This window comes from Alternaria burnsii, assembly GCF_013036055.1.
Source record: "Alternaria burnsii strain CBS107.38 chromosome Unknown 693, whole genome shotgun sequence".
In the NCBI taxonomy this organism is placed as follows: domain Eukaryota; kingdom Fungi; phylum Ascomycota; class Dothideomycetes; order Pleosporales; family Pleosporaceae; genus Alternaria; species Alternaria burnsii.
Genome location: NW_024066117.1, coordinates 132426 through 158489, shown reverse-complemented (window position 1 = coordinate 158489; position 26064 = coordinate 132426). Strand labels below are relative to the sequence as shown.

The 26064-nt window shown below is 52.9% G+C and overlaps 12 protein-coding genes across 12 annotated transcripts; 7 read left to right on the top strand and 5 right to left on the bottom strand.

Moving 5' to 3' along the window:
• Positions 1–1316: 1316 nt before the first annotated feature.
• On the top strand, positions 1317–2390 carry GT037_007690 (uncharacterized protein; the record flags this gene model as incomplete). The annotated part of the gene is made up of 1 exon (XM_038932737.1): positions 1317–2390. The coding sequence occupies one exon, from the start codon at positions 1317–1319 to the stop codon at positions 2388–2390; it is 1074 nt and encodes a 357-aa protein (XP_038784238.1).
• Positions 2391–2761: 371 nt separating this feature from the next.
• On the bottom strand, positions 2762–7158 carry GT037_007689 (polya nuclease; the record flags this gene model as incomplete). The annotated part of the gene is made up of 4 exons (XM_038932736.1): positions 2762–3836; positions 3885–4445; positions 4495–6486; positions 6533–7158. 4 exons carry the CDS (start codon positions 7156–7158, stop codon positions 2762–2764), a joined length of 4254 nt encoding a protein of 1417 aa, XP_038784237.1.
• A 229-nt stretch (positions 7159–7387) lies between these two features.
• GT037_007688 (uncharacterized protein) lies at positions 7388–7709 on the top strand (the record flags this gene model as incomplete). Its single annotated transcript, XM_038932735.1, has 2 exons — positions 7388–7480; positions 7530–7709. Coding segments are annotated over 2 exons (273 nt in total), but the record flags the coding sequence as incomplete, so codon positions are not given.
• A 256-nt stretch (positions 7710–7965) lies between these two features.
• Positions 7966–9190, bottom strand: GT037_007687 (methylthioribose-1-phosphate isomerase; the record flags this gene model as incomplete). Its single annotated transcript, XM_038932734.1, has 2 exons — positions 7966–8629; positions 8676–9190. 2 exons carry the CDS (start codon positions 9188–9190, stop codon positions 7966–7968), a joined length of 1179 nt encoding a protein of 392 aa, XP_038784235.1.
• Positions 9191–10200: 1010 nt separating this feature from the next.
• On the top strand, positions 10201–11776 carry GT037_007686 (uncharacterized protein; the record flags this gene model as incomplete). The annotated part of the gene is made up of 2 exons (XM_038932733.1): positions 10201–10392; positions 10442–11776. The coding sequence occupies 2 exons, from the start codon at positions 10201–10203 to the stop codon at positions 11774–11776; spliced, it is 1527 nt and encodes a 508-aa protein (XP_038784234.1).
• Positions 11777–12241: 465 nt separating this feature from the next.
• On the bottom strand, positions 12242–12990 carry GT037_007685 (fcf1-domain-containing protein; the record flags this gene model as incomplete). Its single annotated transcript, XM_038932732.1, has 4 exons — positions 12242–12689; positions 12746–12817; positions 12874–12892; positions 12939–12990. 4 exons carry the CDS (start codon positions 12988–12990, stop codon positions 12242–12244), a joined length of 591 nt encoding a protein of 196 aa, XP_038784233.1.
• Positions 12991–13837: 847 nt separating this feature from the next.
• GT037_007684 (uncharacterized protein) lies at positions 13838–14998 on the top strand (the record flags this gene model as incomplete). The annotated part of the gene is made up of 1 exon (XM_038932731.1): positions 13838–14998. One exon carries the CDS (start codon positions 13838–13840, stop codon positions 14996–14998), a length of 1161 nt encoding a protein of 386 aa, XP_038784232.1.
• A 958-nt stretch (positions 14999–15956) lies between these two features.
• Positions 15957–17313, bottom strand: GT037_007683 (uncharacterized protein; the record flags this gene model as incomplete). The annotated part of the gene is made up of 3 exons (XM_038932730.1): positions 15957–16187; positions 16237–17108; positions 17241–17313. 3 exons carry the CDS (start codon positions 17311–17313, stop codon positions 15957–15959), a joined length of 1176 nt encoding a protein of 391 aa, XP_038784231.1.
• Positions 17314–17914: 601 nt separating this feature from the next.
• On the top strand, positions 17915–18553 carry GT037_007682 (prenylated rab acceptor 1; the record flags this gene model as incomplete). Its single annotated transcript, XM_038932729.1, has 1 exon — positions 17915–18553. One exon carries the CDS (start codon positions 17915–17917, stop codon positions 18551–18553), a length of 639 nt encoding a protein of 212 aa, XP_038784230.1.
• A 26-nt stretch (positions 18554–18579) lies between these two features.
• GT037_007681 (uncharacterized protein) lies at positions 18580–19893 on the top strand (the record flags this gene model as incomplete). The annotated part of the gene is made up of 1 exon (XM_038932728.1): positions 18580–19893. The coding sequence occupies one exon, from the start codon at positions 18580–18582 to the stop codon at positions 19891–19893; it is 1314 nt and encodes a 437-aa protein (XP_038784229.1).
• A 1314-nt stretch (positions 19894–21207) lies between these two features.
• GT037_007680 (uncharacterized protein) lies at positions 21208–21753 on the top strand (the record flags this gene model as incomplete). The annotated part of the gene is made up of 1 exon (XM_038932727.1): positions 21208–21753. One exon carries the CDS (start codon positions 21208–21210, stop codon positions 21751–21753), a length of 546 nt encoding a protein of 181 aa, XP_038784228.1.
• Positions 21754–22273: 520 nt separating this feature from the next.
• Positions 22274–26027, bottom strand: GT037_007679 (ap-domain-containing protein; the record flags this gene model as incomplete). The annotated part of the gene is made up of 7 exons (XM_038932726.1): positions 22274–22892; positions 22949–23009; positions 23063–23080; positions 23858–25619; positions 25673–25783; positions 25840–25856; positions 25913–26027. The coding sequence occupies 7 exons, from the start codon at positions 26025–26027 to the stop codon at positions 22274–22276; spliced, it is 2703 nt and encodes a 900-aa protein (XP_038784227.1).
• Between the last annotated feature and the right edge of the window lie 37 nt (positions 26028–26064).

The window sequence follows — 26064 nt, the reverse complement described above, 5'->3', positions numbered from 1 at the left end:
ACTAGGAGGTTAAAGCCGAAAAGGCGTTGCAGAGAGTCGTGTAGTAGGGGGAACAGGGGTTCATGGCGTTGTATTTGTTGTTTTTACCACGAGTGTTGCCCGGTTTACTTTTACCGAGGTTGCCTAACACAACCTTGGAATCGACATGTACAGTTCTATCATGTCGCTCATCGAACCTTGAAGCCAACCCGTCCTACTAATCAACTTTGCCGATCCTCAGCACCAGTTTCCAGTAAATCTTGGAACCTCCCATCACTTATTTAGTGCGGTTGTTGTACCCGGCCATACACAGGAACGCGACTCGCCCACGGCAGTTTCCGCTATACATGCAGCTTTCCTGCCAGCTTATGTTTCCCATCTTGAGGTGGCTTCGACAAGAAGGTTCGCTCCCGAGATTCAATCGCCATCTCAGGACTGGTTACGACTATTGCTCGGACACTCTTACACTATGTGTTCCTTTTGTCCTATTCGAGATCAAAGCACTTCTGCAGAGGCATGTCCGGGATGCGATCATTACCACACAAGCTTCCGTCAAGCTCACAGCCAAGGTCACTTTGTGGGCTCGATGCTCTGGTCAATAGTGGTACGCTCCACTCAGACTTTCCTTTATGTCATTTGTCCAGTTCTTGACCGATGGGTCCAGCTCCGAGATCGCTTCTCTTATATTTTGTCCTTGCTTTACGTTTAGGCTTGTGTTACGTTTAGACTATTATGAAGACCTGTAGGCTTAGTATCTGATTAGCTAGGTGATGGTCGAGACTCTTGCAAGGCCGTTGACGGGCCCCTGTAAAGAGTTGGATGTCCACTGTCACGTGCCGTCGTGTCTTGGTCGCGCTCCCGGTAGCTTCTTCCTCGTGTCTAGCATCTTTCCAATATAGTCTTCTGAAGCCTCTATATTCATAAGTAGAAGTGGAACAGGGACAGTGTTTCGCGGTGAGTTTACTCGAGATAGAGCACATGCATGCGAGACTGGTGGAAGTTACCCTTGCTCGATCACGACGTTGGCTACGACAATGTCAAATGAGAGGCGGCGGATTGTTGCCATTTCCTAGTGCTGCCATAATAGTACATGGCGTTTGCCAGATGGAATTATGCCGGATTTAGCAGTGTGCACTATCATCAATTACCCCTCAGCAACGTCATATCTCGACCTTTCGAGTGTACATCGCATGCTCTTTTGTACGGCGAACTTATCATCGCATATCTCGAATACTACAATCACAGCCGATCTCAAGGTAGATACAGCTGTAGACCTTAGAGCCCTCGAATTCGGCAAGCAGGTAGTCGTTTCCCTGTCGAGACAAGAAACATTCACCATGTCCACTCCCGACCTACCAACCAAGATGTGGGCAGCGCAAGTTGTCGAGTTCAACTCACCGTATAAAGTTCATCAAATCCCCCTTCCGTCAGACCTCGCACCGAAAGACCTCCTAATTAAAGTCGCCGTCGCATCACTTTGCCACACAGACTCCATGGTCTCTGCTGGCAACATGGGCACACCCCTTCCCTGCACAGCTTCTCATGAAGGCGCTGGTACCATCGTAGCCATAGGTTCTTCCGTAAAGGACTTCGCGGTAGGCGACAGGGTCATGGCAGGACTGTTATACCATGCATGTGGGACCTGCGCTGAATGTCAAGGCCCCTCGGCTTGTCCGCAATACTGCCAGAAGACTGGTGGTTTTCTGGGTGTGACAAACCACGGCTTTTTCGCTCAATACGCGAAAATTGATGCGGAGCAAACTGCAAAGTTACCTGACAAGGTGTCTTTCGAGACTGCTGCTCCGCTGGCTTGTGCGGGTATCACTATCTACCGTGGCATTGTCTTGTCTGCCGTGAAAAAAGGAGAATGGATAGCCATTGTAGGTAGCGGAGGTGGCCTCGGTCATCTCGGCGTGCAGTTTGCAAAGGCAATGGGGTTGAATGTTATTGGTATCGATGCGCGAGATGAAGGTTTGGAACTCACGCGGCACTGTGGTGCAGATGTTACCATTGATGCTAGAACAAGCAGGGAGGACATCATCAAAGCTGTACATGCTTGTACGAACAATGAAGGTGCGACGGCTACTTTGAATGTAAGCGATGCTTCCTCGGCGGCGGCTACGGCATGTGCTATCACCAAAATGCATAGCACTATGATTCAGATTGCGCAACCGGATGACGTGGTAATCCCATATCACGAGCTCATTTTTCGCGATATCAGGGTCAGAGGGTCGGTCATCTCTACTGTAGGTGAGGCACGCGATATGTTGAAACTGGTTGCAGAGCATGGTATTACAGTGCAGACGAATCCGTTTCAGGGATTAAGTGAGATTGAGAAGTTGGTTGAGTTAGCGCATGGAGGCAAAATGAAGGGAAAGGGTGTTATTATCATGGACCAGAAGCAGGTATAGGTTGGAGCAGAATAGATGATATATGACTACAATACGCCGGCAGTAGAACTAGCAAGATATATCTGGTGCATGCAGAAGTACTAATCCCAAGCAAATATCATTGAACACCATGGACCGAAACCTATGTCGTTGTTTGTTTTAGTAACACAGTAAAGTAACATCATGCAAGTATCTTAGGGCATGGTTCTATTAGGTACAGCTTTGAAGAATTCCGGTTTGTATCATCCTTTGTGCTGGGGACGTAGCAATACTACAACAGCCGGTCTAGAAAACATACGTTAAAGGGTCATGCAATGTGCTAGCATCGTAAGATCAAATTCGAGTTCAAATTAAACAGACGCGATTATACTACAATTCTATAAACCTACGCACTAACCCAAAACTCGTCCCGCAGTGGAAGCTGTGCTCCTGTCCTTAGTCTCTACCTTCCTCAACCCCTTGCCAGCAGCAATCTCGCCAAGCAACGCTCCACGGTTCGGCATTCCACCTGGAGCTTTCATGCTAGGCATTGGAGGTGGCGGAGGTGCAGAACCACCTGGTGGCGGTGGCGGGCCCGGCGGCGGCGGAGGCGCACCGCTCGTAGGCATAGGAGGAGGTGGTGGGATACCAACGGGCGGTGATGTCACAGCTGGACTCTCAGCACGCGGGCTCTTGTTGTCCATAGAGGAAAGTGGACGTGGTGGTGCCATGGTACCGAACAACATGGAAGCCAACTGCTTGGCGCCACCTTGTGGTGCCTCATCATCGTCGGATGAGTCGTCGTCGTCTGAGTCGACGACAGACCAGTCGTCATCGTCTTGTCTTAGTCTGCGCGCTGAAGGTTGAGCAGGCTCATTGAATGTAGGCGCAGCAGCCTTATTGGCTTGCTCTTGAGTAAGACGGTGGAAAGGGTTCGTGGACACCTCGCTTGTATTGCTCGGCGGGGGCGGAGGTGTCGAGACAGTGCTGTTCTCCTGGTTCGACATTGCCATCTTCTTCAAGAATGGGTTCTTGGTCTCAGTGTCGCCTAAGCCAGGGTGAGGACTGGTCACCGAAGACGCAGGCGGGCTGGCGATGGACGATGGTGGTGTGTTGTGCGAAAGTTGGGGGATTGATGGTGCTTGTGGAGGTGCAGTATCACGCGGCAACTCTTGACTCGCGGTAGGTGTAGTGTCCTGAGGCGTGATGTTCTGCGGGCCATCGTCATCCGAGGACTCGTCGTCGTCGAGCGCCTCAAGCTGCATCTGCAGCTGACGTTCGCGCTCACGAGCAGCTTCAATCTCAGCGCGCTGCGCGGCCAGTCGAGTTTCTTTCTCCTTGGCATCTTTGGAAGCAGCTTCTCTGCGCTTCTTCTCTTCAGCCTTCTTGAGTTTACCTTGTTGAACTTGCTCTTCCAGGGCACGAAGCCTAGCCTGAGCGGATTCCCGCTCCTTGGCAAGTTCATCCTCTTGTCTACGCTCCTCGTCCCTAGTGTTTATTAGTATAGACGTAGAGGATAGATCAATGTATACATACTCCATGCGCCTTGTCTCAGCTTCTTGTGCTTCCTGCTGTTCGCGAAGAGCCTTCTCAGCCATGTCATTCTCTGCTCTCTTCGACTCTGCTTCCGCCTGTTGCACATCATGCTGCGCAACATCTGTCTTGTTCTTACGCGAAGCTGGGGGTGGCGGTGCGGGCTTCTTGCCGCTGCTCTTAGTCGGAGCAGGTGGTGCTGCGGACTCGTCATTGAGACGTCTTTGACGCTCTTCTTCGCGACGCGCATCTTCCTCTTCGGCCTGACGCAGCTTCTCTTCACGTTCTTTCTTCTCGCGATCGGCACGCTGTTGAGGTGTCTCGCCAGCTTTGACAGGAGCCTTGATACCCAAGGCAGCTAGGCGCTCGGCCATGCGTTGCTCAGCTTGTTGCTTGATGAATGCCGCACGTTCTTCTGGAGTCTTATATGCCGAGTATGACCCACCGCCGGGTGTAGTTGTTGATGCACGAGGAGGGGGGTCGACACGAGCAGCAGGGCTCTCATAGCGAGATGTTGCTGGCCGTCTCTCCTCTGAACGGGCCCTGTAGTTATCGCGGGATTTACTGTGGGAGGTTAGCAAGATGCTTGCCAAAGTTATCGGATAATATTTACTCGTCCTTGCGGATGCGCGAAGCCCGGCTGCTGCGCTGCAGATCAAAGATGAAGTCCTTAACGTCATCTTCCACACCTAGAGCCTCCTCCCATCTGCGTCGTTCATGCTCACTTGTATTGTCATGCCCTCCTTCTTTCAAGCTCGACTCTAGGCCCCTAGTATATTCGTTCACACTGTCTTCAACATCACGAATCATACGCTCATTGTTCTCCCTCTCTGCTCTGATGCGCGAATTTTCCTTCTCCAAGCGCTCAGTTGCAGCGCCAGTGTCATCGCTAGCAGGAGCAGGCTTTCCGGTCAATGCAGCAGAGCGTGCCTGCATCATAGCCTTAGCGCGAGCTTTCAGACGGTCGGATTCAGTCACCGCACCGCCAGGTCCAGTACCCACGATGGTAGATGCGGATCCAGGGTGTGCCTTGGCATCTTTGAGTCTGAACAGCTCAAGTTGGGCGTCTGCTATCTCACGCTCTGTTCTGCGAACATTGGACGCAAGTTCAGGCAAGCGATCAGTCAAGGTCTGTAGTTGGCGCTTCAGGGCACGACGTTCAGCATCCGAGTCAGACGATCTAAGTGAAGCTTTGGGATGGGCATCGATGTCTTCTTGTACCCTGCGGATGCGGCGGTAGAGATCCTCAGCTTCTCGGCGGTCTCGGCGGTCCAGCGCATCGTCTTCATCGGCTGCGTTCTCGTCTTGTGTATCCATGGCATCCAACAAGATTTGCTTCTCTTTGACAGACTTTCTCAGCTGGTCAAGTGACATCTCGTCAGATCGCTCTGAAGAAGGAGAAGCCGGCTGCGCTGGTGAAGGCGAGCGACCGCCACCACCAAGACGATGTCTAGCGCTCGACTTGTAGCCTACATTATCGTCGTTGTTACGGAAAACTGTAGCATCCTTTCGGCCACCGGCTTGCGGACTACCAGCGCGGAACGAGTGAGACTTTAGGTAGCTAACACCAGTGCGCTGAGGCTGAAGGAAAGCACCAGAGTTCTTCCTGTCCTCGGCATCTCCACGTAGCAAGTTCTTCATCGCACCAATAGAGTCATTGATGTTGCGCGTAGATGGTGGCACCAGCTCAGGGGGGAGACGAGCGGGGATGGGGTAGCCGTTGAGCTTACGGTAGATCAGATGCATGGCAACCGCGAACTGATCTAGGTCAAGACGACCTCTGTCAGCAGAGTCGGCGAGGGTCCAAATGCGCTCCAAATCTGGCTTGGGCAGTCCACTCTGTCCAAAAATTTCAAGGGCTTGCGCTCCACTGATGTAGCCCTTGGTCATACCATCCCAGGCTCGGAAAGTATCATCATACAGCTTCTTCTCTCCTTTCGTAATGGCCCAGGGAATCGTGGCGTTGCCAGTCAAACCGGCAGTCGTATGGTTACCACCCTCCCGGCCAGTCTGAGGCATCATTCGTTGCGCCAAAGCTTCAATGTTTGGCAATCCAGTGACTGGGGTATTGGCTAGACCCCACTGACCTGGCATCCCGGTTGGCTGCGCATTGAGAGGTGCCATGCCGGTCTGATTAGGCGCGAGGTTTGAGCCAAAGCCGGTAGGCATCGGAGGCATCGGTGGACGTGGTCCATTATAGCCACCAGGGGCCTGTCCAAAGCCAGTGGGCTGCGGCTGCATACCAGTCGGTTGCTGTCCGAAACCTGTAGGTTGTGGCTGCATGCCCATTGACTGCTGTCCATATCCAGTTGGCTGTGTGACCAACGTATTCAACAATTGGCTGTTCGATGGCTGGGGCTGGGGCTGCTGAATTGTAGGAGGCTCGTTGAACTTTGGTGCATTGCTCGCCGGTGTTGGGCGGCTTGACGAATCGTCGCCGACTCCGAACGATATGATATCCACCATGCTAGAGACCTCGTTCTTAACTCGTTCGGGGAGGGAGTTGGGCAGGTCCTTGCCGGTCAACTTGAGGTTGCAAAGGTACATGGCGAGCGCAAATTCGGGAAACAGGAGCTGGCCGGACTTGGTCGTATCCGACAAGGTCCTATGTTTGTTAGCACTGGATTATGCGGGCAAGTTGCTGGACGTACCATATGTGGGAAAGTGCATCGCCAGATAGCTTGGATCGCATCAAGAGGTCCCGCGCCTGGTCTCCGGACAAAGCCTGGGCATCCCCAACAGCCGACTTGAACAGCTGCTCGAACTTGGCCTGGTCTTGCGCCGTGATGAAGGACAGCCGTATGTTCGGGATCTTGGTCGTCTTGGCAGGAACGGGTGGTGGCACTGAAGACGCAGAGCTGCCGCGGAATGAATCAGCCATCTGGGCTGATGTCATGCCTGTGGGCTGCGGCCGTTGCGGTTGAGCAGGCGGTTGTTGTTGCTGCTGCTGCTGTTGCGGCGGCGCGCCAGTCTGGAAGGGCATCTGCTGGGTAGCCTGCTGCTGCTGCTGGAACTGCTGGTTCTGCTGCCCTGGGAAGCCTGTGTACTGCGGTTGCATGCCCGTTGGCTGCTGTCCGAAGCCCTGCGGCTGGCCCGGAAAGCCAGTAAACTGTGGTTGCATTGGAGCACCTCCGAATCCCGTCGGCTGAGGTGCCAATCCACCCTGAAAGCCTCCAGGCTGCTGGAAGGGCTGCTGTTGCTGCTGCTGCCCATACTGAGGCTGCCCCGGTCGGGCACTGTTCCCACCCCCTAGGTACGAGTTGGACCCAGAGAACATGGCGGGCGAGTTATCGCGGGTCGATTAGAGCAGTGGAGATGCGCGCATGCGGTACAAGAACTAGAAAGATGTAAGGAGCGCGTACGGGCGGGAATGGCGAAAGGTGTAATGAGGGAGGTTGAGAGTCTGTGCTGCTCGCGCAGCCCTGGAGGTCCCAGGGTAAGTTCGCGCTAAGGTGCTTCAGTCGTCATCTTCGAAGACGCGCTTGCCTCGTCGGTAAGCACCAGGACCCGACATCCACTACTCTTACATCATCTTCATCATGTCGAACGCACAGAACGGCGCAGATGCTGCATCGCATTCCGAGGCTGATCTTGCCCAAGTGAGTTTTATGGCAATCGCTGTACTTTGGGAATTAACAGCTCGGGTAGGCGTTCAAGGAACTGCAGCGAGGCGAACAGACCGCAGCCGCCCTGGAGAGCCACCTCGATTCTATTGAAAAAAAGATTGAGGCACTCCTGGCGCAAGCCGAGAAGGCCGAGCAAGAGCTGAAAGATACTCCGGAAGATCCTGACAAGTCTTCCGGAACCGAAGAAAAGGATGCCAAATAACATCTACAAAGCCATGCGTCTGCTCTGCGATATGAACCATGTACACCCTGCACCAACTCTGGGTCGGATATATTGCAAGCACGCCGTGAATACTACGAGAATAACGACCGAGTACCCTCGTTCTCATGCGCATGATGGATGACACGAGCGAGGATGGATACAAGCATGATCAATGCGCTCTTAGCAGAATGGACATGTTGGAGTCTTAGCATTAAGGGGGCATATCATGCGCTTGTACGTGCTCTTGGGCACCTGTTCACAAGCCACCGACAGTCGAGGGCTTTACTTCGGAACCCTCCATTCTAAAGACTTCATCCAAATGGAACACACCATTGCTGTCCTTCTCAACCACACCTATCTCGGTGATAATACCATCAATAAGTTCTGCAGGTGTGACGTCAAAAGCTGGGTTCCATACACCGATACCGTTGGCTGCAATACTGATAGTCTCAACAACACCAAGATCTAGCGTGACTCCATCGTGTCTCGGTCCTTTGACGAGCGTCACTTCCTTCCCGGGGCGTTCTTCGATGACGATGTCTGACCCCGATTCGGTCTTCAGGTCAATAGTAGTCCTCGGTGCTGCAACCAGGAACTTGACGCCGTGGTGCTTTGCAAGAATGGCTAATGAATAGGTTCCAATCTTGTTGGCAGTATCACCATTTGCGGCCACCCGATCAGCACCAACCACGATACCCGCAATATTCTCGCTTCCACCCCGTAGTCGGAGCAGCGCTGCGGCCATGGAGTCTGTGATGAGAGTTGCCGGTATCTTGTCGTGGACCAGCTCAAATGCTGTCAGTCTGGAGCCTTGGTTGTATGGTCGCGTTTCAGAGCAGAAGGCGTGCTTCAACGATCCATTGGCATGTAGAGATCGGATCACTCCAAGCGCTGTACCATATCCTGCAGTTGCGAGAGATCTGTACGATTAGCAGTTGAAAATCTCTGATGCAGAATCGTACACACCCGGTGTTGCAGTGTGTCATCATGCTCACAGGTCCCGTCTTTCCTGCCTCCGTATTTTTCATTATCCACTCCGCGCCATGCTTGCCGATATTCTCATTGTCGCTCACGTCGTCGACCAACATTTTCTCGGCAGCGGCAACATATGCTCCTCTCACGGCTTCTCCACTTGCTCCCTCACTCGCAGCAGCTTCCTCGGTAATTTTTCGAAGCTTGCTAGCTGCGTCTGCAAGGTTGACGGCAGTTGGTCTGCTCGTTACCAGGTAGTCCAGTTTTTCTGTAATGAAAATCTTGACTTCTTCTGCTACTGAAGAAAGCTTCGTGTTTGTGAGCTCAACTGCGAGAGCGAGAGCAGCGACTATGGCGATAGCTGGCGCTCCTCGCGTTCGCATATCCTTGATTGCGTGCCATGCATCAGTGCTGGAGTAGATGCCATCATATTCTTCAGCGTGGGGTAGTTTCAGCTGGTCGAGAATCTCGAGCTGGCCGCGCGAGTATTTGATAGCTTGGAGTACCATTTCGAAAAGTCGATAGTTTGGTGTATCACTCCAACGTGCCGCAAAAAATTAAATGCCAAGATGGTGAGCGTTGGGTTTCAATAGCCCCGTCCCGCGGAGACCGCGGACATTGGCGCTAGCACGTGGGAACGTCTGGGCCTAAACATGCGTGCGGCCCAAAGCAAGTTACACAGCATAATACAAACGAAGCATTTACGGTCTATAGCCTGGTATCAACCATCCGCTGCTCCGCCAAAGGTCGTAAGTCTTGTCCCCTCGGGATGACGGCACGCGATGACGGAATCAAGCCACGTGTGGCTCATTGCCAAGGCCGGGTTCAGCCACCAAGCGACGCACCTGCCGGTATAGGCGAGGCCGTCGACGGCCCTCAGTGTTCGAGCCGGACAAACATGAACCGTCAAGTTTTCATTTCTGCTGTGTAACGAGTATCCTGAGCGATATCTGTGTCAAAGGAGACAGAACAGACACTTTGGATGGAGTCCTTCACTGCCACCTGAAAAATGCAGCATCTCAGCCCTACAAGAGCCGCAGAAATAAAGGGTCCTACTGTCAGGAACCCGACAGTGAATTGACCGCGGTAGCCCCATGACGACGCCAACACTCGGACCCCATGCATGTACGCTATGCGCTCAATTGACTCTCCCGTGCCTTTGCTTCGACCCCATTCTGTACAATACAAGAAGACATTGCTCCCTCTAGTTGTTCGCCCCATCAGGACTGTGTTGTCCAACCAAAGACGTTTTCGGCAACCACGCCCGTTGCTAGTCACCCCGATAGGCGGAGAAAAAGACCCACATCCTCACTATTTATCTTTCCCAACACCACAAGCAGAGGCGGTCACCCAGCCAGAGAGACGTTCTGTGCACATGCGCATATCAGCCAATCGCCTTACCTCCCCGCGCCTTGCTGTACCCTCGTAATTTGGGCCCGATATCGATTGGAACGTCGAACGAGAAAGATCGCCACGCCTCGAACAGCCCCCCGCAGCTTCGCGCCAGACTTATATAACGATGCCCCGCATGCCGCGCTCGAACTCGAGCGTTGGGGTAAGCACAGCAGTTATGGCTTCACAAGAAGAGCCTATACAACCCACGTACCGAGGTTACGGCACAATGGCTCCCCAGAGACCTGCACAACGCCAAAGACGTCACTCATGGCATACACGACCCTGCATGCAGGAAGCGGAGAACTTCCAGTTGTTAGTAAGTAAACCAGTACGTATGCGCTTACCATGTACTAACAAGTATGTAGCTTCGAAACTTCTTGGTCGAACTTAATTGCCGGATGGACTTTCTGGAAGACTATGGCCACCTCAAGTACGACGCCGGTGTCGAATACGCATACAACACCCTGCTTGCCGTTCGCGAATCCTGCTCGAAGATATCCGATGGCGCAATCGAGGCTGGACGACGACAGGCTTCCGTATTCGTCGAGACATTGGAGGGCCGGTACAAAGATGCGATGGAACGGAAAGAGACCCTAGGAGAGAAGGTCTTAGAAGGAATAGTGCTTATGGACAACTATCTGACCGAGTTTGAGACGCGCGCATACGCCATAAGAGACGGATCGATCGGTTCCTATGCACAGGAATTCTATGAGGAAGGTCGGAGAAAGATGGACGAGGGAATCGAGATCGCAAAGGGTGTTGTGGACGGTGGTCTAGACAAGGCACGACGCGCGCGTGAAACGATTGAACTCCGAGTTGAGCACGCCGTCCAACGGGCCTTGGAGCGAGCCAAAGCACACGGCCTGATACACTACGAGGATCTACCAGAGCCATGGCGAGTGAACCCACATATCCTCAAGGGCTACCGTTTTCAAGAAGGAAAGTGGGCTTGCGTTCGATCCATTTTCGGCCTCCACAACGAGCTCATCAATATCTGGACACATCTCCTTGGATTCATCATGGTTCTTGCCATTGCCTTCTACTTCTACCCTTCGAGTGCCAACTTCAGCATGTCGACCAAGGCCGACATCTTCATAGCGGCAGTTTTCTTCTTTGCGGCATGCAAATGCCTGGCTTGTTCGACCATTTGGCACACGATGAACAGCATATCACACCAAACATTACTTGAACGCTTCGCCTGTGTAGACTACACTGGTATCTCTTTGCTCGTCGCCGCATCTATCATGACGACTGAATACGCCGCATTCTACTGCGAACCCGTCTCGCGCTGGTCATACATGTGCATAACAGCACTTCTCGGCGTTGGCGGTGTTATTCTACCCTGGCATCCGACCTTCAATCGAGCGGACATGGCCTGGCTCCGTGTTCTCTTCTACTGCTCCCTCGCCCTGACTGGCTTCCTGCCCTTTGGCCAGCTCGCGTATACCCGTGGCGTCGCATGGGCACAGTACTTCTACGCGCCCGTCACTAAGAGTTTGCTCGTGTACGTTACCGGTGCATTGTTGTATGCGAGCAAGACGCCCGAACGCTTCTTTCCCGGCTTCTTCGATTACGTAGGCTGCTCCCACAATATCTGGCATGTTGCTGTGCTGGGAGGTATCATCTTCCACTATATGGCCATGCAGACTATGTTCACGCAGGCTCTTACTCGGGCCCAGACAAGCTGTTCCGTGTACTGAGAGCGCTGTTCTCTTCTATATCTTTATCCTTCACTGTTCTACATCTTCATCACTTTTCGTCTTCGTTTGGAGCGTTCGGCATTGTTGAGCGAGTAGGGTGCTTTCGCATTGGGCAGGCGTCCGGTTCGTAGATGTCATGGATTGCTGGATAGAAGACCAGCGCTCGGCCGGTGGTAGCTGTGCTGAGCGCTGTGTTTGACGCTCATATAGAATGTCTGTAGCTGAGAGATCCTGCATTCTAAATTATCCATACCAAGCTTTCACTCGTCGTACATGCAAATGAACCTAAACATCAAAAGGTTCCGGATTGCTTGTAAAACCACATGTGAGCTGATGATTCATTCTTTCTTTCGAGGATTGTGGAAATACTTGTTGAGATAGCATCGACTGCTTGATATGACCTGAACGCCTTTCGCTATGCATATAACCCATTTTGGCCCTATTCGCATTATCCTTGTCCCCAGCTTAATGGCTATCAGGCACGTCTGGCAACCTTTCGATAACATATTTGCCCTTTGCAACGCTAACAATCGGCACACCAGGAATCTTCCTTATGCGCCTCTTGAGATCCCTATCGTTTGTCGCGACCAGGTAGATTCTGTGTTTCTGGACCCTGTCCACAATACAATCATCGGCGTAAGTGCCCTTATGTTCGCACTTGAGGCGCTGCCATCTCTCGTCGCGAGCGATTCTGAGCGCAATACGGTATTTTGGGCCGAGTTTCTCGAGCTCAGCCATAACGCAGGTCGTGATGATTGGAGTTGCCTTGGCGTAGAGAAGATCCATGAGGGCCTTGTCGAGTTCGAGCTTTGCGTGCACTGTGTGAGAGAGGAAGTTGGTGTCCACGAGGACGGAGTAGGGCGGGCCAAGGGCAGTGTTGGCTTGGAAGAAGAGGGCCGAGGAGACTTGTGGGCTGTAAAATGTCAGTCGTGCCTGCTCTTTACTCAAATCGAAATCCGAGATACATACATTTCTCGCTTTGCCTTGTTTTCATCCTCCTTCTTCTTTGCTTCTATCTCACCAGCCATTTGATTCTTCTTACTGCAGTATGATCAGCTCTTACATCGCAAACGGCAGTGGGGCGCATTGTCGCATACAGTCGAGCATCTCGTTGACCTGATAGTGTTAACAGAAGCTCATCTAGACATGACGCCACACATACCAACGATTCTCTTCGTCTGCGCAAACTTGCGCGTTCTCTTCGCGACACCCATGGTTGCACGCGGTCCTGGGACCCTCGTCAGCGAGCTTCAGTCGTCTATGAAGCTCCTTGGGTTTCGCTACCTTTGTAGCGATGCAGCGTTGGAGAGTGAAAGTAATGGCTCGCGCAGTCGTCAGGATCGCAGTCGTGTGGTGCTGGTGGATTGTTCGCAAACCACTTTTTGCTATCGATAAGGGCGGCAGCTTTTTGATGCCAAGAGAACGAGGCCGTCGGAGGGTCGAGGCGCCGATTGGTGGGCTTGACAGAGGAAAAGAGCTCGACGCTAAGCCCTAAACTCTCGAATCACGCAGGTCCCAGAATAGAAGCGACGTTCCTGGGTTGGGATCTGTCATCGTTGGCCCTGCATACCGATGTTTTTCCTGCATCCCTGAGCCAGACAACCAGTGCAGACGTCAACAGCCGTTTGCTTGCAGGCCTGGCACGCGGACTGTTCCATCATCGTGCAAAGCAACCTGCTTCTAATTATTGTCTCTTTTGATAAAATTCCTATCGCTAGTCTACATCGAATACGGCCAGACATCACGCGAACTGGGCGCTCAGACTACGCGTATTGCCAGCGGGTCCACGACTCCGCCCCTTGTTACCCTGACCCCGTCTTGCACTCCACCATCAGCCTTTCCTCTCGTTCCCCGTCACTCGTTTCGGCGCTTCTCTGTCCTATCGATATCACCTGCGATTGCGTCTTCCTCTCCTTGCTTTTCCTTCACCAATCGAGTCTTGAAATACGCCTGCTGGACTGCGAGCCTTGACCACGCCATCTCCTGAACCCACTCGGCCCCTTCCGCACACTGCCCATCGGCGACCCTACCTCCGCACACACCTATACACAACAACCCACGATGCGACCCTTTGTGGGCCTCGCAGGCCTGCTGCTCGTTGTCGCTCCTACCGTACTCGCTCAAATCGAGAACGCACCCGACCTGTCCACTGTCACGCAACCAGGAGGCGACGCAGCGACAAACACAGCCGAGACCTCCGCCGCCGAGACATCACAAGCAGCGGCTTCAGAAGCTGCAACCACATCGCAAGCCGCCACGTCCGAGACCACCGAGGCCGCATCAACAGGAGATGCGCCCTCTAGTACGGCTGCCCAGACAGGGTCTACGAGCGTCTTCAATCTTGTAGGTGCGCCAACACTGGCCGGTGTCGGTATCCCGGATGTCAAAGTCCCAGACACAGCCGGTGCTGCCTTTATGCAAAAGTCCGATCTTCCAGATGGAACCGTCTTCATCTGCGTCGGTGCTATTCTCGCCTTCTTCGGTGCGGCGGTGTTGGCGTGGCGCGGTCTCGTTGCGTGGTCGTTGCATCGTTCTGTCAAGCGGGCGGCCATGGCTCAGAACATGGCTGATATCAAGGCCATGTCAGCAGTGCCTGGTAAGAAGCGGGGAATGTACAATGTGGTCGGAGCGAGTTCGACCATGTCTCTGGATCACCTAAACGCCGCCCCCATTGGCAAGTCGTCGAAAGCTTTCGCTGGTGCGCCTGCAGCACAGAAATCGGCATCGTCCTTGTTCTTCTCTCCAACTGCAGGTGGTGCCGCCGGTTTGCGGGATTCTGTAGCGGCCCGATCTTCTACCTATCTTCCTGCAGGATACTACGCATCTGGTAACGCAGCCCCTGCTGCTGGATCACCACAGATGTACATTGGAGGCCAGAACCCCAATAATCTCTCAGCGCTCTCCCTCTCCACCCCAGGAAACCGATTTAGCGCAAGATCTGGTATGTCACCGCCGGAATCGCCATCACTGCCACCGTCACGCGGAGGGTATGCTCGCGCGCCACCATCACGAGACGGCCTATCTGTATACAACCGTAACAGCGTTGCAACTCTCGGCCAACCCGGTAATACGAGAAGCATCTACGGCCAAGACGGCCACGCCGTAAGCCAGTTGTCGCTGAATGTACCTGGCGGCACGAATGTCCCTGGCGGCCGCACTCCCAGTGGTTATCTAGACGATCTATTCGAGAACCACGGCAACGGATCAAGAGAACGATTCTAGTTGGATCTCGAACAGCAGCCTGCAAAACAGCGTACTGTGAGCGTGGGAAGTAGTACGCTCAAGAAGAGTCCGTTTGGCGTATACCGGTTCGCGTATGCGGCGGAGGTGGAACGCGCTAGAGCGGTGTCTGCAAGCACTTTGTCCATGATAGAAGATTATTACCGTGTGTGAGCAGGCGAGGAAAGAGGAAGTGAAAAAGAGAAAGAGATTCTTGTTTATGTTTTGCTTGCATGCATGCGTGCGGGTCTCCTTGCTTTCGGGTTCACCGCTTGGCTTGTGATACCATCTCATGCAGGTTGCTTTTTCGTCACTTGCTCTGACTATGGTACCGGCTTCGGGTTTGGGGGGACTGTCCGAGTCTGCCATCTTCATGCTTTCTTATTACTACTGGCGTCACGTTTCTCTTATGATCGTAGGGAAGTATCCATGAATGCTCGTTAATCATGTTGGCGTTTAGTCGGCGTTTGAAAAGAGTGGGAGGAGTTTCTGTTCTTGTACGTTTAGCATGTGTGCGCATCGCAGGGTCGTTGAGCTCGAGGTATTACCCGTAAATTTACATACTAGTCCCATAATGAACCGTTGTTAAAGAGCGAGTTGCGGACTTGTTGTTCCTTCGAACTTGGTGAAAGAGGTGGCAGGAAACTTGGAAGCGGCGTGTACTACAGTCGGTGCTGGTAGCGCTGGAGCTATGTACTCCGCACACTAATGCTTCTTTGATTAGCATGTAGGCCTGCGGTTGGTTTGCAGATGCACTCATGACGAGTTGAAAAGACCTCGGCGACACAGGGCATTTGGTGCGAGTGCCCAAAGCTCTTCGCATCGCGTGGCTCATATTGTAGTCTATCTCTGTATCTTACACGCACATGCATAGTCCAGTACCCTTTTTGTCTACCAACAACCAAACATAGATGCTAAACTTTTGTAACATTACAGCATATGCTATGTCGCACACAAGCAGTTATCTTGCCTTCTTGGCCATGGCCTTGCGTTTCCTTGCCTCGCCGTTAAGGTTGGGCGCGGTGGCATTCTGGATGGCGGCCTCCTCTTCGGTTAGATTAGAGGTCTCAAGCAATGGAGCGTCAATCATCTCTTTCTTTCCAAGGACACGTCCGACTGACTGGTTGTAAGCAAACTTGGGCAGCTTGAACAGGAGGGTGTCGTAGATAGTAGGCTTAGGCTCCTCATCAGGCTGTATGCTATTAGCTTATTGAATGTCTCGAAGAGTTGAATGTACGTACGTCGACCAAGTATTCACCCTTCATACCATCCTCATTCTCAATCTCCAAGAAAACATTACCGACGGAATCTACGACCAAGACTTTGCCGTTCTCAGCGACGATGCGCTTCTTGGCTCCTTGAGGACCAGAGATGACCTCTGCCTCAACGGGGGTGCTGATGCCATCGGCGCGGGCCTTTTTCACAGCTTGCACCTTCTTTGGCTTGCGAGCGTCCTTCTCCATAGCGCGCCTCTCGCGACGGTTGCGTGGGGCTAGCTCCTCTGGTGTATCCTCGGCAGAATCCTTGTCGAACTGTTCGGCGTTGACAGGTGCGGCGGTATCGTCGACTCCAGGAATGCCCTGAAGACCACTCTCATCACCCCAGGCAGTCTTGCGTGCCTGGCGAATGTACCTCTCAGCAAACTCCCTGCGACGCGTCCATGACATCAACAGAGCGAAGTAGTGGAAGCCTCCACCGAAGACAGCGAGTAGACCGACAATGACTGAGCCAAGGCCAGGACGGAAGCGCTCATAGTAGTAGCCAGAGCCCCTCCATGCTGGGAAGCCGTTCCTCAGGAAGTGGTCGTAGCGCTCGCGCTCGGCGCCCTTGAGCATCTTTCCCACGACGGAAAGACGCTGGTAGGCGGCGGTGACCTTCTTCAAGTGTGCCTCAATTTCCTTGTTGGTTGGCTTCTTCTTGTTGTTCTTCTTAGCATAGTTGGCAACAAAGACCTTGCGGGCCTTGTCCGGGTGAAGTTCGCGCGACTTCTTGCGGAGGGCTTGGGTCAATTGGTCTTGGGAGGCGCTGGGCTTGACACCGAGGAGATCGTAGAAGGTGACATTGGCGCCGTCTGCTTTGGCAACTTCGTCACGGATACGGAAGATTTCGTGGTCTGCCGGGAGCTGTCAGCAAGTAGCTCGTAGCTGGAGCTGGAGCTGGAGCTGGGGAAAGGCATGTGGGGAAGGCGCATATGTGGCCGCAAGCATGCAATGGAAGACAAGACACGACAGGAGAAGCTACGCACCCTCTTTGGTCCAGGCAGCGGCGAATGCTGCAAAGAGACACAAGACCAATGCGAGCAACGCGTGAGATCTCATGGCTGGGGTTGATCCGGGAGGTTGCCTGGAAAGTTGGCGGGTCTTGGAGCAAAGTGATAGGGAGGCTGCAGGCCTGTGCAGCCAGATGTTCTAGTGCCGTGAGCCCGCTGTAGAGACGGAACGTGGCCCGATCGGTCTGACCGCTACAAATGAGACACAATGGTAGCAGGCTCGAGGGATAAAGTGAAGCCTTTCCCGGTGCTCTTGCTATCCGCTTTCACCCCAAGCTGCCGAGTTCGAAACAAAAAATGTGGCCTCTCCAGGACTTGCATGTGAGACTCGGCTAAGGGGATCAAGGCTGACGGTTTGAGCGCTCTGTGGCTGTGTTGTATGGGCAGGCACGACCCTGAACTACGGGATTCGCGGCAGGGGGCCAACAAAAGTTCCAGTACGGACAGTGACACGCAACCCTCTCCTCCCACACCACTTCCACTTCACCCACGCTCACTTCAGCCGCGTCAGCTTATTCACTCTCTCGCGAATCTTTCCCCCAACGTAAGGCAGCCATCCACTATAAACACTACAACCTCATTCCTGGCAAGAGGACACATCTCCAGCCTTCCCTCGATCTCTTCACCACTATCAGCGCCTGAAACTGACCATGACTTCCCCCAAAGATCTTGAAGAACAACAGCAGACCCTCATTACCCCCGACCAGCGCCAGCAAGCATCACCCGTCCCTCAATCCACAGCCAACACACCATCCGTCATGTCGCGCTTCAGCATTCCCATCGATGCCCTGACATCCAGGATGAACCTCGGGGGACGCTTCGACGGTCTGCGCAACACTTCCGTCTCCTCTCGGTTCGCCAATCTGCGACCCATCTCCGAGTTCTTCGACTTCAAGCGTGTTTCTAAGCCCGCCAACTTTAGCGAGGTACAGAGCAGGGTCAACTACAACTTGGGCTACTTTTCGAGCAACTATGCCGCTGTTTTCGTCATGCTCAGCATCTACAGTCTGCTCACCAACTTGATGCTTCTCTTCGTCATCTGCCTCGTAGTTGGTGGCATGTTCGGAATCGGCAAACTAGAGGGAAATGATCTCCAGCTCGGTAGCTGGCGCGCCACTACCTCTCAGCTGTACACTACGCTTTTCGTCATTGCAATTCCTCTTGGACTCTGGGCTTCGCCCTTTACTACAGTTCTCTGGCTGATTGGCGCCACTGGTGTCACAGTTGTGGGCCATGCTGCATTCATGGACAAGCCCATCGAGTCAGCTTTTTCCGAGGAGGCGGTCTAGGTGGTCGGCCGCGAACTCCTTACGCTATGCCCCCATGGGGAAGACCACAAGGGGGCTCGTCGGGTGTGGGGAGATATTACGAGGGAGTGCAAGACGACGTTCATAGGTTTCAAGAATTGGATAGTGAAGACGAGAAGGGTGGCGTTGAATTAAGTCAGGCGTTCCAACCGGCTTTGAATGGCAAGAGCATCAGTCCAGATGAACTATACTTTAATGATATGGATATTAGAGCATGGGAGCAAAGGACATCGGCTTTGGGTGAGGCAGCATATTGGCCAGACCAACAGGATGGTCATCTTGACGACATGGGCAACAATGTCAATTCCGCTGAACACGAAGAAGTACTTTTCCGACGAGTACTCGATAAGATTCGGATAGCAAGAGCGGCAGGAAATACAGACGTATCGTTGAGTCCAGAGGAGCTAGACGCGTATCACTCAAGACTTTATGGCACAAGATCGACCGCAGTTCGCCCTGATCCCCAGTCTCGACCAAGCAATACTTCTTCACACGATGCCGCAAGTATGATCAGCGTTGATACGACTAGCAAGCACGGCAGTTCCTCCAGGTCGAAGAAGAACCAGCAGCGGAATTCCATCTTCGGGTCAAAGTCGAAGAAGGAGAAGTCTAGCAGTCACAAACGTACATCCACTACAGATAGTCGTGCACCGCCACCAGGCTTCGTTATACCTGGCCCGGACGGGCAGCCCATGTATGCCCCCATCAATGCCTACCAGGGTAACCTGGATCGTGAACGAGAGCCTTTAAGTCCCGCGTCCCGTTCCGCATTTGATACTAGTCATCATACTCCCCCGCTTTCGCATGCCAGTTTCTCTCGGGACATGTTGGGCGCCTTTCCAGAATCCGAGTATGATTACCGCCCGGCTACCCCTCCACGGCAAAGTCGTTCTATATCCTCTCGGCAAGCTGCTTACGAGGCTGATCTTCCACAAGGCACACGCACAAGATCGTCTTCCATCCAGTCTGCTGGACTTGTGCCGTTTCCTGTGGAGCCTTATCAGTACCATACTTTCAGTCCGGCGTCTTCTTCCTCAACAGCTTCGCCTCAGCCACAGTATACACGGAGAGTGAGTTCGGGCGTATCTGAGGCCAGCTATACATCAGTCCCGCGACGTGTTCCTGTTTCCACTCCTGCGTCAGTGACGCTTCAGCGAGCAGCACCTGTGGCGGCCAGTCATGTTGGCCAGTCGGACCCAGCTTTGTCACCTCCAGCATCAAGTTCTGCTATTCCAGTTCAAGCTCAGGACGCTGCGAGAGCCAGTGGCGGTGGACATGGAGAAAGACGGCGGAAGAGTGGTAAAAGTAGGAAGAAAGGATAAAGCATCGTGCTCTAATTGATCATGACAGATATGCCTTGCTCTTGGTTTTGGTAATTGTGATCCAATCGATTATTGCTTTCGTAGACATTGCATGAGATACAGGGTGTAAAAGACGGCCACGTATGTGGTGGGCCCTTGGTTATTCTGTTGTACTGATACATATATGTATTGTTTTCTCCACTGATGTGTGTTGTTCGATAACAGTCATTCGATCTGACTCTCAATCCGTCAAACGTGGCTCGACCGGGGAAAAAGGGTATGCAGGAACGGGTCGGCCGACTTAATCCAGACCTTAGCACGTTTTGTTGAATGCCATATTGCGTGTGCTGCATCTGCATCTTGCAGCTGCATCTGGGTCTCGAACATTTCCAACGGTCTTGCAGGCACTTATGCCACAGGGGTGCGCGCACAAACGACCGTTGCACAAGGAGAATTCTGTCCGCAACCATGTCAAGAATCTCGAAGCAGTATCAGATATCAATCGATATTGATGTAAGAAATTCAACGACCATTTGCGTAGCATCCTTCTCGCGTAAAGACGAATAACCTACGTGATTTTCATGGTTCACGCACATCATCGTGCACTGCACAAGTGCCATCTGGGTCGGCATAAATCGAGGTGGCGGTACCTGCAGGGCTACGCAGGCCGCCCAACCACCAAAGAGCGGTCTGGTAGCTGCGACGATCACTCCTCTCAGCTCCACAAGTTCGCGCACATCTTTAAGCTGGCCAAAGTTCCTTCCTTCACCAGCAAGCCCGCCGCATTCCCCAACCGTGCCATATTTTGTGGTCTTTCTACCCGTTGACGTGTTCCCTACTAGTCATTTCTACATCCTGTTTCGCGCACGGTGGCCAGTGTTGTCATAGCAGTCTGAGAGTTGGGTTGCGCGCTCCGATCTAGTTGATTGGTAGGGCGTCGTCAGGCAACGCAGGGCAAGGAAGCAGGGAAAACCTCTGTAAATGAGGCGAAGAGGAGGCGATTGAAGCCCAAGAGACCCACTCCCTTCACCGGACTTCTGTTGCGACAGCTCTTCTAGACCTTTGGACGTCGTTGCGCTGGCACAAGACTCACAGTCATAGTCGTTGTTGTCGACAAACCTCATCCACACGCAAAATCCATATCAACGTACTTTGCGCTGAATGCGCTGGGCGTCCAAGTACACATTACACCATCGCATCCCGACAACTGTCGTTCGCGCACATACATCGCGATCAACAAACAACCCCAGAGGATCGTCAACACCACTTACAGCCTCACTCCTCCCAAAACCAACTCTACTCATATCATCTTCCGACGCCACACAAACAAACACCATGGGTAGCAGTTGGAACCCCTTTTCCACGGGCTCGCCCTCACGACGCTCATCATCCTACCGCCCCGGCTACGCTTCCTCATCCTACTCTTCATCCTCGCGCCACCACAGCTCAACATCGCGGTACAAGCGCTCACCCCGCGACTCGTACATGCAACACCTCTACAAAAAACTACAACATTTTCTCCGAGAAATTTGGCGCTACGCTCAACGCCATCCCTACAAAGTCTTCTTCATGGTCATCATGCCGCTCGTCTCTGGCGGTGTCCTCCATAAACTTGCTCGCCAGTTCGGTGTCAACCTACCCGAGATGGGTGGACAGGGAGCAAGAGGCGGGTACTCGGGCTCCGGTCACCACAGCAGCAGTGGAGGTGCCAGTGGCGGCTACTACGGTAGTCAGGGATATGGCATGGAAAGCAGCCGAAGCGGCCCGAGTAATGGTGGCGGAGGCATGATGGCCGGACTCGGCAATATCGACATGCAGAGTGTAGCAGGCGGAATCGGTGGGCTGGCTAACTTGGCGAGTATGGCAAGCAAGTTCATGTAAAGCGGAAGGGAGGCTGACGCCTCTTTCTTCTAGGAACGGTTGAGAATATCTTTACTATCACGAGGGTCGTGGGGAATCTCACAGGGAGTAGGAATGATTGGTGACATGAGGAGATGAGGAAGAGGTGGGATCTTGGTTGTCACACCTGGTAAAAGGCGGCATTTTTGTTTTGTTGTGGCACGACGTTACGACAGCATGAGGAGAAGCGTGTGTTGGCATTCCCACCACGCTTTCCCTCTTTTTATTTTGGGCCTTTCATATTATTTATTAGAGATATCCCTCCTTTGCGTAGGCTTAGACCTGCATGGCGTTCAGATACAGATACAAACATACTTTCTTCATACATCTCTATTCACTTTATAAGCATGAGAATCAGTGACAACACGAAGTCTATGTGTCATAAATAGTTTTCGTTCTAAGCAAAAGGTAAAAAGTTACCAAAGAAACTCTCAAGGATATCGTCATTCATACAGCCCATGTGAACCCATCGCTTCGTGCCTCCCCTTTTCTTGATGCCCCATCAACCGGACACGACATTAGCAAAAACCTTGGCCGCGAGCCCGCTCAGCAACCTCGCCTTGTCTGCCTGCGGCATTTCCTGGAAAACCGCATAAACACTCTTTCCCTTTGTATCTCTTACGGCTCCTAGCCTGTTTCCAGCAACAGCGCCAGCGACCATGCCAGGAAAGTTTGCTACAATAAAACCCATAGCGCCTCCACTCAGACCACCCACAATACTCCAGAACTTGCCAGTAGGATGCGCATCCTGATCTGCCATGCCCTCTTCCCGTAACATCTCCTCAAAGATACCGCCAAACTGCTCTTCAGAGAAGCGGTTGTGCGATTCTTCTGTGTTGCCGGCTGGAGCGCTGCCGAAGCCGAATGCGGACCACGGAAAGCCTTGGGCAAAACCTGCGCCTGCACCTGCATTGTTGGGAATTTCCTCGTCAAATTCCTCGTCTGGTGTTGCGGTGCTGCCTGTGAAGCTATTGTAGGTACGTGCAGCGTCATAGTCGCGGCGTCGCGTGGGGTCCGATAACGTGTAGTAGGCGTCGTTGATTTGCTGGAAGCGCTTCGTACGACTTGCGCGCTCAGGGGAATCAGATGGAACACGATCGGGGTGGTGTTTCAGCGCTGCCCTGTAAAGTATTTTAGGGTTTGTGCAAAGAAGTTTGTAAGGAGGGGCGAGGTGTACTTCTTGTAGGCATCACGGATCTGCTGCTGAGTCGCCTTGGAGTCGACTTCTAGAACCTTGTCTGTGGTATTGTGTGAGCTTGGAACCAAGGGCCGCGAAGCTATGCGTGCCTACAATAGTCTGCTGGGGGAGCTGCTCGAAGTTAGTTGAAGTTAGATTACCAGGCTGCTATGTATCTCACCCATGGTGCTGGCTGATCTGGAAGGCTTGATATGTTGCTTGAAGAGCTATTATGGTCGAATTGAGGACTGAGTAGGTGACTAAATCAAGAAGCAAGATTTGGACAAGTGAGGAGGCGGGTTGATACGAAGAGTGGTGGGTGGTTCAGGGTCAGGTACGCGGCTCAGAGCAATGACGTAGACGCGAGAGGTCTAGCCACAGTGGCTTCACGTTTGCACGTGAACACAGCTTATCCGTGTGACCCAAAACATTTGAATTTCGACAGCCATACATGGCTTGTCGCCAAGTTCTGGATTGTAAAGCCCTGGGTCCGGACGTCTGATAGATTGAAAGTACATACGCAGTAAGAAAATTGAGCCAGCTCTTGCAACGAGTGAAAGCAGAGCATACAAGTTGACTTGCTTAGGTTTGAGCCAGTGCAGATTTCAATCTGTCAAGATGTAGAATGAGATAGTAATTAATGTAAAAGTGGTGCAGCGCACCTCCTTGCTAGGTATCATACAGCAAACCTTACCTACACTCTCGTCGGTCTTACTACCACTACCTACTCTTCTTTCTGATATCCAATACCACACTTTCTTACAAACCAGATGTATCAACAAAGAAAAATTGCTTTAGCCAGTTGCGCACATTTTAAAATATTATGCGTTGGGGTTCTGCCCGTCTACCGCCTAAAGCTCGCGCTCAAGCCCGAGAAAGCGTCAGGCGAGTGCCGTCCACCCATCAAACCTGCAAAGTCCACGCTCTCGTTGCTGACATGCCTGATGCCAGGTGTTTGTGCAGCGGATAGTGCTTGCCCTTGTGGCGCACCAGACATACCACCAAACGGATTTGAGCGCCCAGGTGCTTGCGCAACAGGAGTTGAAGCTTGCACAGCTGTGGGTTGAGCTTGTTGCTGTGGCGCTTGCTGGGTAGTCTGTTGAGGTTGATTGTACAGCGAAAGGATTGAAGCATTCTTGTCGAAGGGATTAGAGCTTTGTTGTTGATACAGCTGCTGCTGGTTCTGGAAACTTTGTTGCTGAGCTTGGTAGTTTTGAGTTGGATCCTGTGTTTGATAGGTCGATTGTTGAGGTTGCCAAGGATTCGCCGTCTGAGGAGTTGAAGCCTGGCTGTACTGCTGCTGCTGTTGCTGCTGCTGCTGTTGTTGCTGTTGTTGTGACCAAGGATTAGGCATCTGCTGCTGCGAGGAAGCTATCTGTGATTGAGATGACTGTTGCTGCTGCTGCGACCAAGGATTGGGCGTTTGCTGCTGTGGTGGAGCCGACTGTGGGTGAGCCGACTGCGGTTGAGACTGCTGTTGCTGCTGGAATGCTGACTGCCCGAATGGATTTGAGCTTGCAAGATTGGTCGGGGTAAACATTTGGCTTTGCGAAGATCTCAAGAAGGGGTTCCCGGGACTTGAGGGGTTGGACATGGATTGGTACTGCGGCTGTTGCGGTGCAAAGAAAGCACTGTATTGTTCGGGTATTTGCGGCATCGGCGGTGGAGTGAAGGATTGGTTGTAGGGGTTCGTTTGAGGGAAGGATGAAGGTTGGGATTCAGCTCCTCCTGTTCGGTTCGGGAACAGAGGTTGTGGAGGCTGTGGGTTTGAAATTTGCATACCCTGAAAGGATTGTTCCAGGTTTTGCTGTTGTTGATTCCAAGGGTTTTGCTGATAGCCGTAGTTTTGCTGTGATTGTTGCTGAGGGGCCTGTTGCTGAACATATCCTTGGGAGGATTGTTGCAGGAATGGGTTATAGGAGTTGGACGAGTAGGCCTGCTGTGCTGCCGGCCCCCCATAGGAGGTCTGCTGGGTTTGAAGCGGAGCAAGTTGTGGCTGCTGCTGAGGCTGAGTAGGCGCATCTAACGCGTCGAAAGGGTTCGTCGACGATGTCGTAGCAGGTGCGCTGTTCAGATTATCGAATGAAATGCCATTGGACATGGGTTGCGAAGCCGGTGTCGGGGTGCTTCCTCTCGACCTGCCAGGGTCCTGTTCGCCCAACCTGATTAAAGCCTCGACTGCCCTGTCCAAGTTACCATTCAGTCCCTTCAGTACCGTAGAATTGCGCTTGTCGTCCGGGAAGCCCATGTCCCGAAGCTGCGCCAGCTTGGAATCCATGCCATCGCCCGAAGTGTGTATGTTGGAACCGAAGACCCTGGAAGGCTTGTTGATGCGTGGAGGTGATTGGTCTTGTTGACTGAAGCCACTCAGACCCGGCGACAGTGGAGGCGTCAGATTCCGCGGTGATGTCGCCGCCTTTCGTAGCCCAAAGCCAAAGCGACCAGTCGGCTTGGGTGGTAAGGGCGGTGGTCGGTCCTCAGAACTCGTACTGCCCGTGTTCTGTCGCGTGCCTGGCCGCGAAGCGTCCAAGTATATCCTCTGCTCATATTTTGCCCGTATGTATCTCTCCATAGCACTGTCTACCTCGTCGATGTCGATGGGTATGGAGGGCTTGACGTTGCGCGGATTGTACGTCTTATTCGATTCGAGGTTACCAATGCGCTTCATATTCTAACCAGGCATTAGCATCCGGACTCGAGCCGCAGAAGTCGGACGGTTCTTACGTCTACTTGCGCATTGTCCCACTTATCCATACTCAAAGACTTGACCTTGGAGATGTGCGTCCCCAGCTTGCGATGCAGGGCTGCGCATCGCATGCACAGAAAGATGCCGAGCTACAGCAAACGTCAGTATTGTGTTGGCGGTCGCGTTGTTGCATGGGGAGACTTACACTCCAGCTCGCCCATCCTGTGTGATGTGGTTAGCATTGGGCCTCCCGGACAGCATGCGCCTGCACAACTTACCTGGATTCCGCGCACCGCAGTCGGCGCAAGTTCCGTTGCCTGGAACTGTCTTGATGAGTTCCTGTAACGTACGCTCATTACGCGCTTGCTGGCGCTTGTTCAGGGCCGACGCCATCTTGTCTGGAAGGAGGAAGCGGTTCGGGCGGAGGTCG